Source organism: Solanum verrucosum, unplaced genomic scaffold (assembly GCF_900185275.1).
Source record: "Solanum verrucosum unplaced genomic scaffold, falcon-dt-bn FXZP01000079.1, whole genome shotgun sequence".
In the NCBI taxonomy this organism is placed as follows: Eukaryota; Viridiplantae; Streptophyta; class Magnoliopsida; order Solanales; family Solanaceae; genus Solanum; species Solanum verrucosum.
Window position 1 is genome coordinate 2,671,484 of NW_026020368.1, and position 17,954 is coordinate 2,689,437.

Genomic DNA, 17,954 nt, shown 5'->3' on the forward strand with positions numbered 1-17,954 from the left:
AATGAAACAGAATATTGGGAACACAATAATCATAATATAATGTGTGAAGTTTTCCATATTGGAAGCCATATTAATGATTAATTATGAAATGTCTTAGAGTTGATATTTGATGAGAATATGGATGGAGTTGTTGAAGGTGTTGGGATGAGGATAACAAAGATTTTAGCTAGTTATTTATAGGTATGTGGATTAATTAATTAACACAAAGAGTACTCTTCTTGTGTGTATAAATATTTTGCTTCCAAGATACCAAAGACTTGACCCTCATGTCAAGGGTTGGTAACTTAATATTGATATTTTGATTGAAGTGGAAAACACTACTTCTTTACTATGTATAAGAAGTTTTATCTAAACTAAGTTTGCTAATCGATTTAGGGAAAATTACCTCACACTGCAAATACATGTCTTGTATTTTATCTGAAATAGTGAGAGTTTAAAAAAATTATAACACAAATGAGAGTTTGAGTTTTATCTGTTCGGCTCTGTAGAATTAATATAGAATGAACAAATATAACACAAATTAATATACTGATATAGAGCAAATCAATACATTGTATGGCAAGTTTTAAATGTTAACTATTGTTACATTTGTATGTCCATGAATGAACTTTAATTTATAAAAATCTTCTGTATAAGCAAAAAGACAATATGAGGGTGATTGATGTTAGCGAAAAATAATTTAGAAAAAACTTCTCATAAGTAGCAAAGAAAAAGTGGTTTCCACTGCAATCAAAATATCCCCCATTATGTCGACACGTGAGTGAGGGAAACTGTAGTTTTTTTTTTGGAAAATAATTTTAAAACATTCATTAACAATTTGATTTTCCTTTTATCGAACATGATGCGAATTAAGTTTTAATAAATTCTAAAATGCTACTCAAGTAGTTCTTCTTTCTCACTTCGAGAAACACATTATTGGAACCGGATTGAAATGACAAGCAACTCTAAATTCGGGGGCTCTTGCAATTTACTTTTTTTTTCAAATGACATTAATCTTAATTTAAAAAATTAGTTGAAGATGAAATCACTCAATTTCTAATAATACAAGAGTTAATTTTACCCTTTTTCTTTATAATCCAGCCGTCCAATAATAGTTGTCTATTATACTAAAAATAATTGTCCAATAATACTTGTTCAATTTAAAAAATTAACAAATAATTTACCTCTTGTGTCTTTTTTACTCATGCTATTAAGTACTATTTTTCATTTAACACATTTCTAATAAAATCAAAAGATAATATAGTAATATTATTCCTATTATTTATTAAGGGAATGTGTCATGTCAATTATGGACAACTATTATTGAACCGAGAGAGTAATAATAATAATAAAATAGTAAAAAAGAAAAGTAGAACTAGGGCTTAATGGAGTTGTAACGGAATGATTGAGATGCACAAATTAAAAAATCTATTAGAAAAAAGAAGAAGAAATAGGTTAAAGAATATTCATGAGGCACAAAGGCGTTCTTTCCACCTGTGCAATACGTTGGAGAATGACAAATAGAGGGGCGACCGCGCCAACTCAGCCATCGTGCTCATCATTTTTTCTGTAGTTCGTTCATTTTCCCTTAGGAGAAAAGGTCCGATCTACGATTATTGCTGGGTTGTTGGCACCCAAAACGCATATCTGTGCTGACGCCTCCTCCTCTTCTTTTCGAATTCAGCAATTTACACAGTACAGTTCTACAATTATTAATCTGCTTCGGCGATCGACTCTGGAACCAGGTAATATACCCTTCCTGCATAATACTCCGATGCGTTTCACTCTTTTGATTTAATTTGCTTGTTTATGTTTGTTTCAATCGTGCATTTTTATTTTTATTTTGTTTTCATGAGTTCCTCTTTTGAATTTTGGAAGTGCTAGTTGATCTCAGGTAGTTGCTGTAGTGGATTAATTTAGAAGGGAGATCTTACAATTGGAGTAGATTAATAGTGGTTTAATTAAGATGTTTTATGTGGAGTTAAGTTATGATTTGGGATTATGCATCATTTGGAATGAATAATCGTCATGAAGCAGCAATAAACTCTGCGCAAATGATAGACGCATTATCAATAGTAATACTTTTAAACGGTAAAGCTGACTAAATGGTGTGCATAGACAAACAAGGAGTAGGCATAATCTAACTTTTGTTGGTATTGTCTAAGGATGGATGCAAGTTTTGTGATCAAATCAATGATATATATGATCTGCAAAAAATCTATATATAATATCAGATGATACTATCTTCACAAGAAGGCACTATTAATCTAGTGGTGAAGCTGAAGTTTTACTTAGTGGAACTCAGTGGTGGAGCCAACATTTTTGTCAAGAGTGTTCATACTTTTATGTCAGGGTGGCTGAATTTTTCTAACCCAAAATGAAAAAAAATAGTAATTATTTTTTTAATTTTAAAAGGAGAAAGTCAAACAATAAATGATGTCCTTTGCTTGTTTTGATTAATAAAAAAGGAACTTGTAGGAGCCTAGGGTTGAACCCAAGCCTCCAAGGAAAATTTGCATAGCTTTAGCCACTAGGCTATCTCGCTCTTTTGCATCAAGAATGTTCAACAATCAATATATATTCAAAAATATCTAGAATTTTTTTTCGACAAAGGGTGTTCATCTGTCCACCCTTCGGTGTGTGTAGCTCTGCCCCTGATGGAGCTCTTACATTCAAACTTCCTATGCACATTCTGTAAGCTTCTATTTTTTCTTAAAACAAATGAGTCTTAAAACTATACATTTTCTTAAGGCTCATTTGGTAAAAGAAAACAAAAAGATCTAGAGTTGCACATTAATAGGTTCGAACATGCAACGTCACTTTGGTAACACACATACCTAACCGCTTGGACTAAGACAGATCTGTTGTTATCTAGTATCATCGTTACTTCGTTGAATTTTTAAGAGAGGTATTAAAACTACTGGATTGGTGGATTGGAGAGACAATTGGTTACCTTAATTAGAAAAAGACACGATTCAGTCTTCTCCAGCGGTTGGAAGGCTTGCAATGATTTTGTAGGGTGAAAGACATAAATTCAGTTCTTTTTTTCTTTTTTTTTTGCTTTTTTTTTTTTAATCTTGTTGAGGAAATTATATTTATGTATGTGAATTGAACTTTTTAATAATGGTTTTGTTCATTTGTTCACATCTTTAAATGCCGACACCTCTTCTGATAAATTTGTGTACGCCACTTTTTACAATATGAATTTTGTGTGCACTAATAAGTCATTATATCGTTAAACTATATGCTCATTTGGCCTATCTTTTCCCACTCGTTGTGTCTCTCCTCCCTTCATGGTCGTGGTTTTCATTTTTAACTTGTAGGAAATGGCTACAGAGTCTGAAAATGATCTTGGTGATACTGCTGGCACTGCACCTGTCACATCTATAGATAATGAGGCAAAGACAAAAAAGAAAAAGAAAAAGGGACTACTGTCAAGAATGTGGAACAGTCTATTTGGTTCACACAAAGATGACTTTGAGAAGAGATTGCAACATATTTCCAAGGAGGAGGCTGCTGTTATTGCCAGAACAGTTAAGCGATCTCATAGTTGGAGAAGGATGAGTAGGCATCTCATTATACTTTCTGTACTTTTCGAGGTAATGCTACTATTTTTGTATTCTACTGTTGTAGTGCGTCCTGATTAAAAGAAACAAGAGCCTGAAACCCTGTATCCTGAAAATCTTTTATCTTTCCAAAGACTGTAAATTGCTTTTTCTATCACCTATCTCTGCATTACTGATCACTCGACATTTGACATATTCAGTTTGTCTTCTTTTACAAAGAAAAATTGTTTCCTTTATATACAGGTTTTGTTGCCACAACATGTCAGACGTGGCATGATTATCCAATTAAATGTGCTAAATGTTTTTCTATTACATCTTTTTCTCTCTATTCCTAATTTAGTTATGCTCCCATTTTTATTGAGGGGAAATTTTACCTATTATGGTGTGATCGAATATGGATTTGTTCGTCTTTCAGAATACTATTTAGTAACTTAGAAATCACATGAGAAGCATCGAACATCTAATAAAAAGGGCAGCCCAGTGCAATAAGCTCCAGCTATGCGCGGGTCCGGGGAAGGGCCGGACTACAAGGGTCTATTGTACGAAAAAGTTGTGAACTTCTCTTTATCAATATTTAAAAAAGATTATAGTCAGTAGATTAAGTCGTCGACAAATTCGTCTTAACTCTTGGAAGAAAAATGTTAGCTGGTTTGGGACAGGGGAAAGTGATAAAATAGTTCTAGATACAAGATATTACTATGATAAGATGCAATAACTCTTCTAGATTCAGTAGAGGGATTGAGATTTTATGGCTGATTTGGAGCTTTTCTTGTTGCTGAAATAATGGTGAAAAATAGTCCTTTGTGGGTTGAGAATAGCAGAAAGCTCAGTAGCCAATTTGAGACTGTTCTGATTTGTGAAAAGTAACTAGAACATAACTCTTTTGTTCTAAGGATGGAAGCTGATTTTTGAGATTAAGTATTGGGTAAGGTGAAGGGACTCTTAAATGGCAGAATGTGATGGGATGAACTATGCTAAGTGCACAAAGCAAGTAGAAAAGAATTAGGGAAGACACACAATCTCCCAATCTCTGAACTAATATTTCCTCTAATGAACCCTAGGGTGAGGTTGTGAGAGCATCAAATGCAATTGCATCCTTCTGTTTACCATACCATAGAAATCATCTTATTTTTCTCAACTACTCAACTACTGTTTTATAACTTATGGAGGTAGATCTGAGCAGCTCACTTTCCTACACTTCAACAATGATGAATTAGAATTAAGAAACATACTCATGAGTCATAATTTGACTTCTAAGAGCCTGTTTGGCCAAACTGCAAAACTGTGCCTCTTTTGAGAAGTTTTTTTAATTTTATTTTAAAAAACAGCTTTTCATATAAGTGCTTTTGAAGAGAAGCAATTTATGTTAGGCAACTCATTTGGAAAGGGTTTTCTTTAACAATTTGTGTTTGACAAATCTTTTTAGAAAGCATTTTTGAGTGTCAAATTACATAAATGGACAAGTGTAGAAGGAGAATGGGTTTAATTAATGAGAGATAGTTTTGTAAATACGAATTTTTGTAGAGATATTTTTGTCATTTCTCTCCTCAAGCACATTTTCTAGAAGCAGCATTTTAGCTTCTCTCCAAATACAATTTTCTCTCCTCAAGCACATTTTCTAGAAGCAGAGTTTTAGCTTCCCTCCAAAAGCAGAAAAACTGCTTCTCCCCAGAAGCAGTTTGGTCATTTGGCCAACCACCTCAATAGTTTTAAAGAAGTGCTTTTTTTTTTTTTTGATGACAAGGGAAACCCGCAGCCGCTACCCTTTTTGGTGCGCATAGGGTAAAACCCCTGCTCCTATGCAATAGCTCGCAAACTACATAGGAGAGGTAACCCGCACTAGGCAAGCCCGGTACGACGAGCTCGACCCAGAAGGCAAACCCCTTGCTTTCGCTGGCAAGGGGTTTTGAACTTGAGACCTCCAACATGGAAGTCCCAAGCGCAAACCACTAGGCAAAAAAAAGCACTTTTCTATAAGCTAAAACAAATGGCTTAAAACTGATTTGTAACAGAGAAAACTTAAAGTAACACCAAAAGCTGAAATAGAAAGATTGCTCACTGAATAATGAAAATTAGAGAACTCATCCTCATGTAGCATAAAGACTAACTGGTATTTATCACCATGTCTCTACCTTACTGGGGAGCACCTTGGCCGCACACCTTTTCCTTTTTCTCTCCCTACTTTTGGGGTACTTGTGTAGGCTGATAGATGTATTTGTTAGGAAAATATCACCTCAGCCTTTTAGATGAATTTCTGAATAATATTCTTGAATAGTTGTGCATATCAGGTAAAGTTTTGTGAAATTATTTGCAGCAATATACAAACTTTGAGATATTCCAAGAAGTGTATGAAGGAAGTAAGTGCAGACGTCTATGACCTTGTTTGGTTGTCAGGCACATCCTTTTCTTCAACTCCTTAAAAGATTATATTCTTTTTTTTTCTTTCTTTGCGCTATTAGATTCTATCGAAGTAAAATTTGGCCTCCAACGTAGAACAACTTCTGAAATTCATAGGAGTATTCAAGAATGGAGAGCAAAATTACTTCAATTTTTACCTACATATCCATGGACATATTGCTAGAAGACTAGAAAGCAAAGATGGTTTACCTGTTGCAGTGAGCAGTGGAGGCCAATATAAGGAGAACAACAAAATTATTAGTGGAAGTTCCCAACAAAAACTACACATATTTCAGTCAGTAAAATGTTCGATGATGTCTGTTCCGTTTCTTCCTATATTAACTTTATTAGGCACCCCAATCATGCAACACTTGAAGGCTGTGAGAAATATTAGAGAAAAATATTATTGAATTGTGTATCTACATTATTACACTAAGCCCTATCTATAGACACTACATTACAATCATATGAAAATAGGATTTTATATGGTATTTTTATTTCTATTCTAATTCTAACACTCCCCCTCAAACTGGTGGATACAAGTCATATGTACCGAACTTGTTACAGATGTAACTAATATGAGGACTAGTGAGGGACTTGGTGAAGATATATGCAAGTTGATCACTCAACTTCACAAATTTTGTAACAATATCTCTCGAGGGTACCTTTCCTCTAATAAAGTGTCAGTCAATCTCAATGTGCTTGGTCCTCTCATGAAATACCGAATTTGATGTGATATGAAGGGTCACTTGGTTATCACACACGTTCCATTTGATCGATTCTCCAAATTTTGGTTCTCTCAACAATTGTTTAATACAAACTAGCTCACAAGTTGCTACAACCATTACTCGATATTCTGATTCTGCACTAGATTGAGCAACTACACTGTTTCTTACTCTTCTAGGACACCAAATTACCTCCTACTAAATCACAATTTACAAATGTCGAATGTCTATCAGAGGGTGATTCTACCCAATCAACGTATGTATATTCAATGATATTCTTATGGCCTCGATCTCAAAGAGTAGTGTTTGATGTGGAGCTATATATCATAGAATTCGAACATTTGCTTCCCAATGACTAATACAGAGGTAAGTCATAACACTCACTGAAAAAGAGATGTTAGGTCTAGTCATTGTGAGATAATTCAACTTTCCTACTAGCCGTCTATAACTTCTAGGATCTCCCTCTATCCTAGTAGGAGTTTAACACTCGAATTCATATGGGTGTCAATGGTTCTACATCCTCATTCTTGTCTCCTCAAGAATGTCTAAGGCATACTTGTGTTGCGAAATAACAATACTTGATCTGTACTGAGCAACCTCAATACCAAGAAAATACTTCAGTCTACCAAGGTCTTTGTCTGGAAATGTTGAAAGAGATTGTTTCAAATTAATGATACCATCTTGACCATTGCAGTGAGAGCAATATTGTCAACATAAACCATCAAATAAATGTACAGATTTGGTGCAAAATGTCAATAAAACACAGAGTGATCAACTCCACTATAAGTCATGTCAAATCTCCTGAATTATTATGCTGAACTTCACAACCAAGCTCGAGAAGGTTGTTTCAGACCATAGAATGACCGGCGTAATCGACATACAAGGCAATTAGACTCCCCTTGAGCAACAAAATCAGGTGGTTGCTCCATATAGACTCCATCCTCAAGCTCACCGGGGAGAAGAGCATTCTTAATGTCCAATCGATGAAGAGGCCAATAACGAATGACAAACGTGGATAGAAAAATGCAGTCTAATGCTACTTTAGCCACATGAGAGAAAGTATCATTGTAATCCAGCCTAAATATTTGTGTATCCCTTTGGCAAAAGTGAATTTGAAACAGAGAGAATACACCGGGGGAAAGTCAAATCTATCTAAAACAGTGCATCAATCGCTGGAAAGTGCTCAAAATATGGTAGATAGTATATGGATCATCTCTAAATAAAGAGATGAGATGATATGGATCATGCCTACGCACCGCTGCGTGGTATTGGTGCAGTCATTGGAACCCTAGATCTAGTCGCATGAGGGCACGTGAGGGATCTGCAACCGGCGACACTGGTTGGGAATTTGTCGCTGGAGGTTGCTGAACCTTGTGGTGGTGTTGCATTTTTCACAATACTGACAGAAATAGAGATAGATGTGAGTAGTCACCGAAATTTGCACAATGATTGCAGATTTTTGCTAGAATGGTGCTCAACGATACTTTTTGGAAAAGAGGCTCACGTGTATGACGTGTGGTGTAGATCTCGCCGGAGAGGCTGCTTCTGATTGCGCATGGGGCCATATGGAAGGTTTTCTAGTGGTGGAATTTTGTGGTTATGGTCGCGAGACGTTGGGGGACCTCTTGGTGGTGTTGGTTTTTGCACAACACCACCGAAAGAAGAAGATTACGGAAAACAATCTTTAGAAAATTGAGGCACAATGACTGTGACTTTTTTTCTTTCCCCCAATATTTCTCACCAAAGTGTTGATACCATGTGAGAAATATAAGATATTATTAAATTTTATATCTACATTATTACATTGAGTCCTATTTATAAGCACTACATTACAATCCTTATCCAAATAGGATTCTATTACTATTTTTATGCTTATTCCTATTCTAATTCTAGCAAAGGCAAAAAGCGTCATGGTCAACTAGAACATTTGGTGGAAGTGCAATTAAAAGTTGATCTTCACCAAAGAAAGGCACAAATGAAGGAAAAATAAAATATATGTATGCAAGGAAAATTGAAAAATAATCATAAGTACAAATAACAATTTAAAGGCGCAAATGAAGGAAAAATAAAATATATTTATGCAAGAAAAAATAATCATAAATACAAATAACAATTTTATGGACAATGGGTTAGAGAAAACTACAATTAAGTGTCATACATGAAATAAAAATCATCCTACTCATGTGGAGAAGTCGTATTAAAATTTAGCACGTTTAAATTTCTCATTCAGATTTGATTATTCATTTCCAATATAATATTTATAAATTTGTATTCCTAGCTTCTAGCATATGAGTTCATCATGTTGCTTTTACAATTAATATTATTTTGTTAAGTGTTTTTACTGAATACTGATGCCCTCCTCAAAACAGGGCTTATGAGCTATGAGGCGCACACTGTAGTGCCTTGTTGCACGCAGTAGCCTTTTGTGCACACATTTAAGCGGCACCTAAGTACGCAGGTTGTGCTGTTAACCATGCTTGAGTCTATAACAATACTTTAAGTATGTGAAGTATATTGAAATTGCAGATGTCACATATAAAGACACGTATTTATCATGTTGCGATCAATGTGTTAATGTTATATGTATGTCATCCTTCTCGAATTTTCTTATCCCTTTTCCGTATGTTATAGTGCATATTACTTATGTGTGTATTGAGTTCATTTCAATTCAGGTTATTGCAGTGGCTTATGCTGTCATGACAACAAGATCACTTGAGCTAAACTGGAAAATGAGAGCATTGCGGGTTTTACCGATGTTTCTTTTGCCCGGATTATCCTTTTTTACATATTCGACGCTTAGAAGCTTCACGAGGATGAGTAAGTTGTTCATGGTTCTGCTACTAAAGTTCTCAAACATAACATTATTTCAAATTCTATGGCAGTTCCTTCCATTTCTGCTTTTTCTTTTTCTTTTTCTTTTTCAGTGCAACAAACCTTCATCAAATTAGAAGATATAAATTGTTCCTTTCTCATTTCTTTCTGATGCTGATAGTGAACCAGGATTGGATTTTAGTGGGAAAAATTAGTAGGTAACTGAGAAATAATGTGAGTAGTGGTGTTCTTCAGTTCACAGCTTATTTCTCAATCTCTGTCGATCTCTTTTCAAGTTGACTTTAGAATTTTTGGGCGCTTTAACCTAGGGAAGAGCATCTTTTTGTTATTTATGCCAGTATGAGTTGATGTAATAAATGATAAAACTAAGGTCGATTGACTGCTTAGATACATGTCAATGGATTCACCAAGTAGAGTGACAAAGAAGGCTGGTGAGTTTTTGAAATAATTTTAAGATTGTAAAGTCAACTGCCTAAGCAGAAACATGTATGTTCAGTCTTAGGTGGGTTGAACTCTTCATTAGGTAGCTTCTAGTAAGTTTTTAGATAGTTGGCGAAAAGACATTTTTATGTTTTGCTGCTCTTTTGAATAAGATAATGTTGCTCAGTTTGTTTAATGGATTGAGATTACTCGCTGTCACCTTTTAACTCTCTCTCTCTCTCTCTCTCTCTCTCTCTCTCTCTCTCTCTTTCTCTCTCTCTCTCAGCTGTTGCTCACTTGCTTGTACCAGAAAGGTTGATGAAATGTGTCCATCAAGCTGCGTATTGTTGTAACTTATCAAGAAACCCTTGATTGGTTTCACCTACTGAAGGTGTTTGATTAATACTGTTGGGAGTGAATTATTTGTAGTAGAGAATATATATTAGCAAATAAGTAAACAAAGAAATAATTAATTTATAAAGACTATTTTACTCTGTTAAATGCATTAAAATTTCTATTTTGGCGTTTCCTAAAATTTATAAGCTCATGTCATATATTAAAGATAAAATAAACATTTCTTCATGATTTTGCATTTGAGAAGTTCTGAAGGTCGAGAATTATTGAAGTTATATGTTAAAGGGTGTCTCAATTCACAATTACGCAAAAGTTTCCTATAATAGAGTATAAACATGGAAAAGTTGGAGTTTGCATGCTGTAACAAGTTCGAATCAGGTGCATTTTTTTGATAAGTAATTTTGGATCTGGTGTATTTGGGTCAAAGGATATTTCCTGGTTGAGAGGATCCGTGATAAGTTTAGATGGATAGTCGTGTTCATCTTCTCCTATGGAGCACAGAGAAGATGCTCTCATTTTATTCTAGTTTGTTAAATTTTTGGTAAACTCTGTGTAGCTCATGAACATTTTTTGCCGTGTATTAAGTATGTCATCTTTTGATAGTACAAGTGTGGAGAGCCTCTGGAAAACTTCACTTTACCTCCTATTTTGGCAAATTTATACAACTAGACAGTGTCTAGAGGCCTTTCATTAATAAAAAATAAGTAGAAGCAGGGGGTGGTGGCGAGGCCTTACCTTACCAATCCTAATGAGGTAACGATTGGCCTAATGGAAAAGGTGTTCGATTGGATGTTCATTTGATCAAATAGACCCTATGGATAATTATGGTGCGAAGACCATAAAAGCTTGATGCGACTTATTTGGTAATGGTGGTTCAGAGGGCATGAGAAGATAGAAAGAAGACCTTGGACTTTTTACTAAAAGTTAGTGACAATGGAAGATGATAAGTCTAATTTGCATTTTCTTCTCTGGAAACTAAGAAGTATCATCTGGACAAACCCTGCTTAGTACAATAAAGTTCCAATAACATAACAACTCCTCAACATTGAGATTTTCTCCTTTCTGTGTTCCCCTTGTGGAGGTGTAGATCGAAATATTAAGAGTAACTTCGTTTTGGCAATCAGGTGAATATCTAAAGACTCCAGAGCATGTGAAGGTCAAAGGTCTTCAACATAGTTCTTTTGATCACCTCAAATGATATTCATTGAAAACATTGTTTCAGTAATTTCTGAATATTAACACTGTTTAAGTGTGGCGATTTTCTTCTTAGCTTGGTCATGTCTAACTATGCATCTCTTGTAAACACCCAGTAGAGATACAAAACTCAGAGATGGAAGCTTCCCGAGCTGCCTAATAACCATAGTTTTGTAATCAAGACTATTACACACTTTCAGACTGTTTGGTCCTAGCAATTTTTCCGGGTTGCTGAATCCAGCAATTTCTTTTCTTTTTCTTGATTCATTAGTCTATTCATTCTCCTATGTACTTGGACAGACGATTTCTCTATGAAACAATTTACTAATTACTTTCTCCATTCCTTTTCATCTTCTTGCTGTATCTACTATTGAGTTTTGGCATTTGGAATTTGAGGTATTGAAATGGAAAATTGAAAGCAGAAGGGAGAAGAGAGTGGTTCATGTTTTTTAACACAGAAGTGAAGTTGCTGGCTCCACTATCCACCAAAGTTTGGTCATACGAGAAGAAGTCATAGTGTTTTTTTCTTTGTTAGGATTTGAACCTAAGACCTCATGACTCTTACACTTCATTGACCGCATATAATTAGGTTTTTCTTATGAAAAGTAAAATGATACATATACCCTTCGGGGTGGCCCAGTGATTTGGGCTTGGGACTTCCATGTTGGAGGTCTCAAGTTCAAAACCCCTTTCCAGCAAAAGCAAGGGGTTTGCCTTTTGGGTCGAGCTCGTCGCACCAGGCTTGCCTAGTGCGGGTTACCTCTCTTATGTGGTTTGCGAGCTATTGCATAGGAGCGGGGGTTTTACCCTATGCACATCCAAAGGGTAGCGGCGGGGGTTTTCCTTGTCATCAAAAAAAAAAAAAAAAAAAAAGTAAAATGATACATATAATTAGGTCGGCTGAACTTAAATAAAATATCCATCATATATCATTAAAATGACAACAATACATAAATAGATGAACAACAAGAAACAAATTCTTAACTAGGGAAATGCTATTAAAAGACAAGAAGACAAAATAATGATAGAAAAATTAAAAAGCGTTGCATGCTCAACAAAAATCCTAAAGATATCAAACATTCTCTTCTCCGTCATTGTTGTCATTAGAACCAACTCTGTTTGCAGCAGTTTCCTTCAGTTGTTTTTTTCTTTCTTCATTTTGGGCCCTCTTCACAGCAAATAGTTTTAATAAACCTTTGGTTTCTCTAAGATCAAGTTCATCAACTCTTATTCTTGCTTTTACAAGTTGGTTGAAGAGGAACTCCATTTCCTTCTCCTCAGCCATTTGCTTTGCTTTGTTAACAAACTTAATTAGCCTTCGATTTTTAGAGCAAGACAAATAGTCCTTAACTCTATCTTTTGCCTGAATTAGTGAGGGCCAAGCAAACACGTTGTTTTCTCCGGGAGTAAAAACAATTAGACCAGTTTCTAAATCAAATAGAATAGACATCCCTTTTGCTTTCTTACACAGTGATTCTAATCTTTTATCGAGAATGGCCTTTTTCATTTTCGGATTGGGATTTCTAGTGCTCCTAAGCCCCCTTTTTGTCATATTTAAGTACACCAAAATGAAGAGTATATGAATGATTAGTTCTCTCTGGAAATAACATTTGAGTATTTGACTGATATATATATAGGTGTCTGATAGAATCATATAATTAAATAGTCAAAAGGTTATTCACATAATTTGAATAAATTTAGTAATAAACTAATTGCATAATCTGATTTCTTATGTAATATTTATTTACTTACCTAAATCGATGTAGTTAAAATCCGAAAACTCAATTTTAAAGTTGGAAACTAAAAAAGTTTATTTCCATAATAATTATATTCTGAGCTAGCAAATGCAAATGGTCAACTTTTCAATATCTTGGGTGTATTAAGAGTGAAATTTACTTTAATTTTTTTATCACCAAAATCAGGTACGGAGTTATGGGGGGTGCAAGGGTGGTCAGCCAAACACCTTTCTTCAAAAACATTCTTTATCTATATAGGTCAAATCTTCTTTATATTTTTATTTATAGCATTTTAAACTTACTTGACATAATATAGAGAAGTATCTCAGAGGAAAGGTATCACTATCATGTATGTCATCACTATCATCAATATCAATCTCATCAAGAAGAAAACCTTTAGACTTGTTATCCAGGAACTTGTTCAGTAATACCGTAATGAAAGGAACATAGGAGTTTGTCGCTAGGTATTGGACCAAATAGGATTGTCCAATTCCTATAGAACCTATCACATAAGACCCCTAGAGGGGGATAAGGCTAAGTGGAACTAAAAGGATTTTCCATGAGATGGGAAATGAAAACTATTTTCCCCACACAAAGTTTGTGAATAAGTGATGGTTTAATAATGAGCAAGGAATATCCGTCTTTTTGCTAAACAGGATGGATTGAACTCATAATTCATTAGATTCTTTTTATGAATGTCAACTAAGTATCATAAGTAAATTGCTCCCGATTGTTCAATCATTTGATAACTATCCCCAAATTCTTCATCAATCTTGTCTTGCTAGATTAAAACCAATCAATAAGGGTTCATGTGTTTGGCAGCAACAACTTGGCGTCGAGGTAGGTAATGATTTATGACTAGTCAACTTTGGTTAGAAAATGTAATTTAATGGGGGGAAGCATGATTAGGCTTGCGAGCACGACATTTGAATGGATTAAACATGGGACTTCAGTAAAAGAGATCTAATTGTGTATTGATATGTTATTGTATGAATCCCTTGATGGGTATTTCGTGTTGGTATGACTTACCTGATGAATAATGAAGTGAATATGTGAAGGTGTGTTATGATAGAAGAATTGTATGAACTTGTATCCAAATGATCGATTTAAATATCTTAAAAGGGTGAATTCATATGTGCTTTTCTTGAATATGTGATATTCCGATTGAGATATTGCTATGATGATTAAATAAGGGAATGGTTTACTAGTAGTTTATTAGAGTCTAGACTTGATTTAGATTCCTAGGGAAGAGCATCTTTTTGTTATTCATGCTAGTATGAGTTGATGTAATAAATGATAAAGCTAAGGTAGACTGACTGCTTAGTGTATACATGTCAATGGATTCACCAAGAAGAGTGACAAAGAAGGCTGGTGAGTTTTAGAAATAATATTAAGTTTGTAAAGTGAACTGCCTAAGCAGAACTTAGGTGGGTTGAACTCTTCATTAGGTAGCTTCTAGTAAGTTTTTAGATAGTTGGCGGAAAAACATTTTTTATTTTTTGCCACTCTTTGGAATAAGATAATGTTGCTCAGTTTGTTTAATGGATTGAGATTACTCGCTGTCACCTTTTAACTCTTTCTGTCTCTTCTCTCTCTCTCAGCTGTTGCTTGTACCAGAAAGATTGATGAAATATGTCTATCAAGTTTGTTTTAACTTATCAAGAAACCTTTGATTGGTTTCACCTACTGAAGGTGTTTGATTAATTTTGTTGGGAGTGGATTATTTGTAGTAGAGAATATATATTTTAGTAAATAAGTAACCAAAGAAATAATTAATAAATAAAGACAATATGTTACTCTGGTAAATGCATTAAAATTTATATTCTGGCATTTCCTAAAATTTATAAGCTCATGTTGTATCTTAAAGACAATATGTTACTCTGGTAAATGCATTAAAATGATTTTGCATTTGAGAAGTTCTGAAGGTTGAGAATTAATGAAGTTATATGTTAAAGGATGTCTCAATTCACAATTACGCAAAAGTTTCCTACAATAGAGTATAAACATGGAAAAGTTGGAGCTTGTGTGCTGTAACAAGTTCGAATCTGGTGCATTTTTATTGATAAGTAATTTTGGATCTGGTGTATTTGGTTCTAAGGGTATTTCCTGGTTGAGAGGATCCGTAATAAATTTAGATGGATCTTCATGTTCACCTTCTCCCTTGGAGCATGGAAAAGATGCTCTCATTTTATTCTAGTTTGTTAATTTTTGGTAAGCTAACTTTGTCATTCTGTGTGTAGCTCATGTACATTTTTTGCTGTGTATCAAGTATGTATTTTTTATAGCACAAGAGTAAAGCCTCTGAAAAGCTTCACTTACCTCCTATTTTGGCAAATTTATATCACTAGACAGTGTGCCCAGTTGCCTTTCTCCTTTCTGTGTTTCTCTTGAGGATGTGTAGATTGAAATGTTAAAGAGTAACTTCGTTTTGGCTATCAGATGAATATGTAAAGACTCCAGAGCATGTGAAGGTCAATGGTCTTCAACATAGTTCTTTTGATCACCTCAAATGATATTCATTAACAACATTGTTTCTGAAATTTTTGAATATTCACTCTGTTGATGGTTTTGCCTTTAGAACAAACAATCTTTTCTTTGATTTTAAATTTTAAATCCTGCAGAAGAACAAAGGGATCAGAAAACTTTGGAAAGGCTTCGAGCTGAAAGGCAAGCCAAGATTGATGAACTCAAAGAGAAGACAAATTTCTATATAACGCAGCAGCTTATTCAGGTGATAGCAATATGCGAGTTTTAGGGGTTCTGCTGTGCTCTTAACAGATAACTTGTCATTCAGTTGAATTAGGCAGCTCATTCAGCTGATAGAAATACGTGAGTTTTTGGGCTTATGTTAAGCTCTTTACAGATGAGTTAACCATGCAAGTGCAATGTACATTAGGGAACACATGCTTACAATTATTCTTCACTCTTTAGTGTTCACCACTTTTATAAAAAGCACCTTCATGTCCGATTGTGGGATGAGATGCATGATGTTTCATTGTTCAATCCTTTATGCAGAGGTATGATCCTGATCCAGCATCTAAGGCAGCTGCAGCTACTGTGCTTGCATCCAAGCTCGGTGCAGATACTGGCTTAAAAGTTTATCTGGGAGATGAATCTAAGTTTAATGCCCCTGCTGGAACGAGCAATGATGTAGAAATTCTGCAGTACGCTGGACTGAGAAATAGGAAGCAAGCCAGATCTGGTAGTGCAGGGAGTGCTGTATTGGATCATCGTGAAGGAGAAATGCTTCATGATGTACAGCTTGAAGGTTCTAGTATGAACCAACATCAGCAAATGATTGTCGATCATTACAATCCTACCTCTGTGAGCGCACAAGATGGGGGATGGCTTGCACGAATTGCAGCATTGCTTGTGGGAGAGGATCCAACCCAATCTTATGCTCTTATCTGCAGCAACTGTCATATGCACAATGGTAAGACTCAAGAATATGATCATTGGCCCATAATTAGCAGCATAGGATTCACATAATAAATAGTGAATAACTAATCATCAGTATAAGAGAACAGAAAAATAAAGAAAGTGAACTTATTAACTTCTTCCATTGTTTGCAGGACTTGCTAGGAAAGAAGAACTCCCCTATATAACCTACTATTGTCCTCACTGCAATGCCCTGAATGGTCCTAAGCAACTTGCTGATGGCGCCTCTAGTTTACTGAATATGGCATCCACAACCATTGTGGCCAATGCTGATTTGGTCAAACAGGACAGTGGATCCATTGCGGAGAGAGACTCCACAAGTAGCAGCCCTGCAGCGGAAACAACAGAAGGTAACAATACAGTCTCTGAAAGTAGCAGCCCTGCAGTTGCTGCTACAGCAACAACAGAAGGTGACAATATAGTCTCCGCAAGTAGCAGCCCTGCAGTTGCTGCCCCGGAAACACCAAAAGGTGACCATATAGGCTCCAGTATTTCTAGCAGTTAAATATGTAATAGTTTGAATGGAATTGTGCAGGCAAAGTGTATTGAATTGTGGTGATTTTCCGCTTAGCTTGGTAATGTGTAACTATGCATCTCTTGTAAGCACCTAGTAGAAATACAAAACTCAGAGATGGCAGCTTCCCGAGCTGCCTAATATCCATCGTTTTGTAATCAAGACTATTACACATTTTCAGGCTGTTAGGTCCTAGCAATTTTTTCGGGTTGCTGAATCCGGCAGTTTCTTTTCTTTTTCTTGATTCATTTGTCTATTCATACTCCAATGTACTTGGACAGGCGATTTCTCTATGAAACGATTTACTAATTAGTTTCTCCACTCCTTTTCATCTTCTTTATGTATCTACTATTGAGTTTTGGCATTTGGAATTTGAGCTATTGAAATGGAAAATTGAAGGCAGAGGGGAGCAAAGAGTGGTTCATGTTTTTTTAAACAAACAAGTGAAGTTGCTGGCTCCACTGTCCATCAAAGTTTGGTCATACGAGAAGAAATCATAGTGGTTTTTCCTTTGTTAGGATTTAAACCTGAGACCTCATGACTCTTACACTTCATTGATCGTATATAACTAGGTTTTTCTTATGAAAGTTGAAATGATACATATAAATAGGTTGGTTGAACTAAAATAAAATATCCATCACATATCATTAAAATGACAACAATAACATAAAAGGATGAACAACAAGAAACAAATTCATAACCAGAAATGCTAGTAAAAGACAAGAAGACAAAATATGAGAGAAAACATAAAAAAGCATAACAAAAATCCTAAGCGTATTAAACATTCTCTTCTCCATTG

At 35.1% G+C, this 17,954-nt stretch overlaps 1 protein-coding gene across 1 annotated transcript; it reads left to right on the forward strand.

Moving 5' to 3' along the window:
- The first annotated feature begins 1,433 nt into the window (after positions 1 to 1,433).
- On the forward strand, positions 1,434 to 17,476 carry LOC125838214 (uncharacterized protein At2g24330-like). Its single transcript, XM_049517289.1, has 6 exons — positions 1,434 to 1,724; positions 3,303 to 3,578; positions 9,340 to 9,484; positions 15,825 to 15,934; positions 16,219 to 16,636; positions 16,776 to 17,476. The coding sequence occupies exons 2-6, from the start codon at positions 3,306 to 3,308 to the stop codon at positions 17,144 to 17,146; spliced, it is 1,317 nt and encodes a 438-aa protein (XP_049373246.1). The 5' UTR covers positions 1,434 to 1,724; positions 3,303 to 3,305; the 3' UTR covers positions 17,147 to 17,476.
- Positions 17,477 to 17,954: the final 478 nt, after the last annotated feature.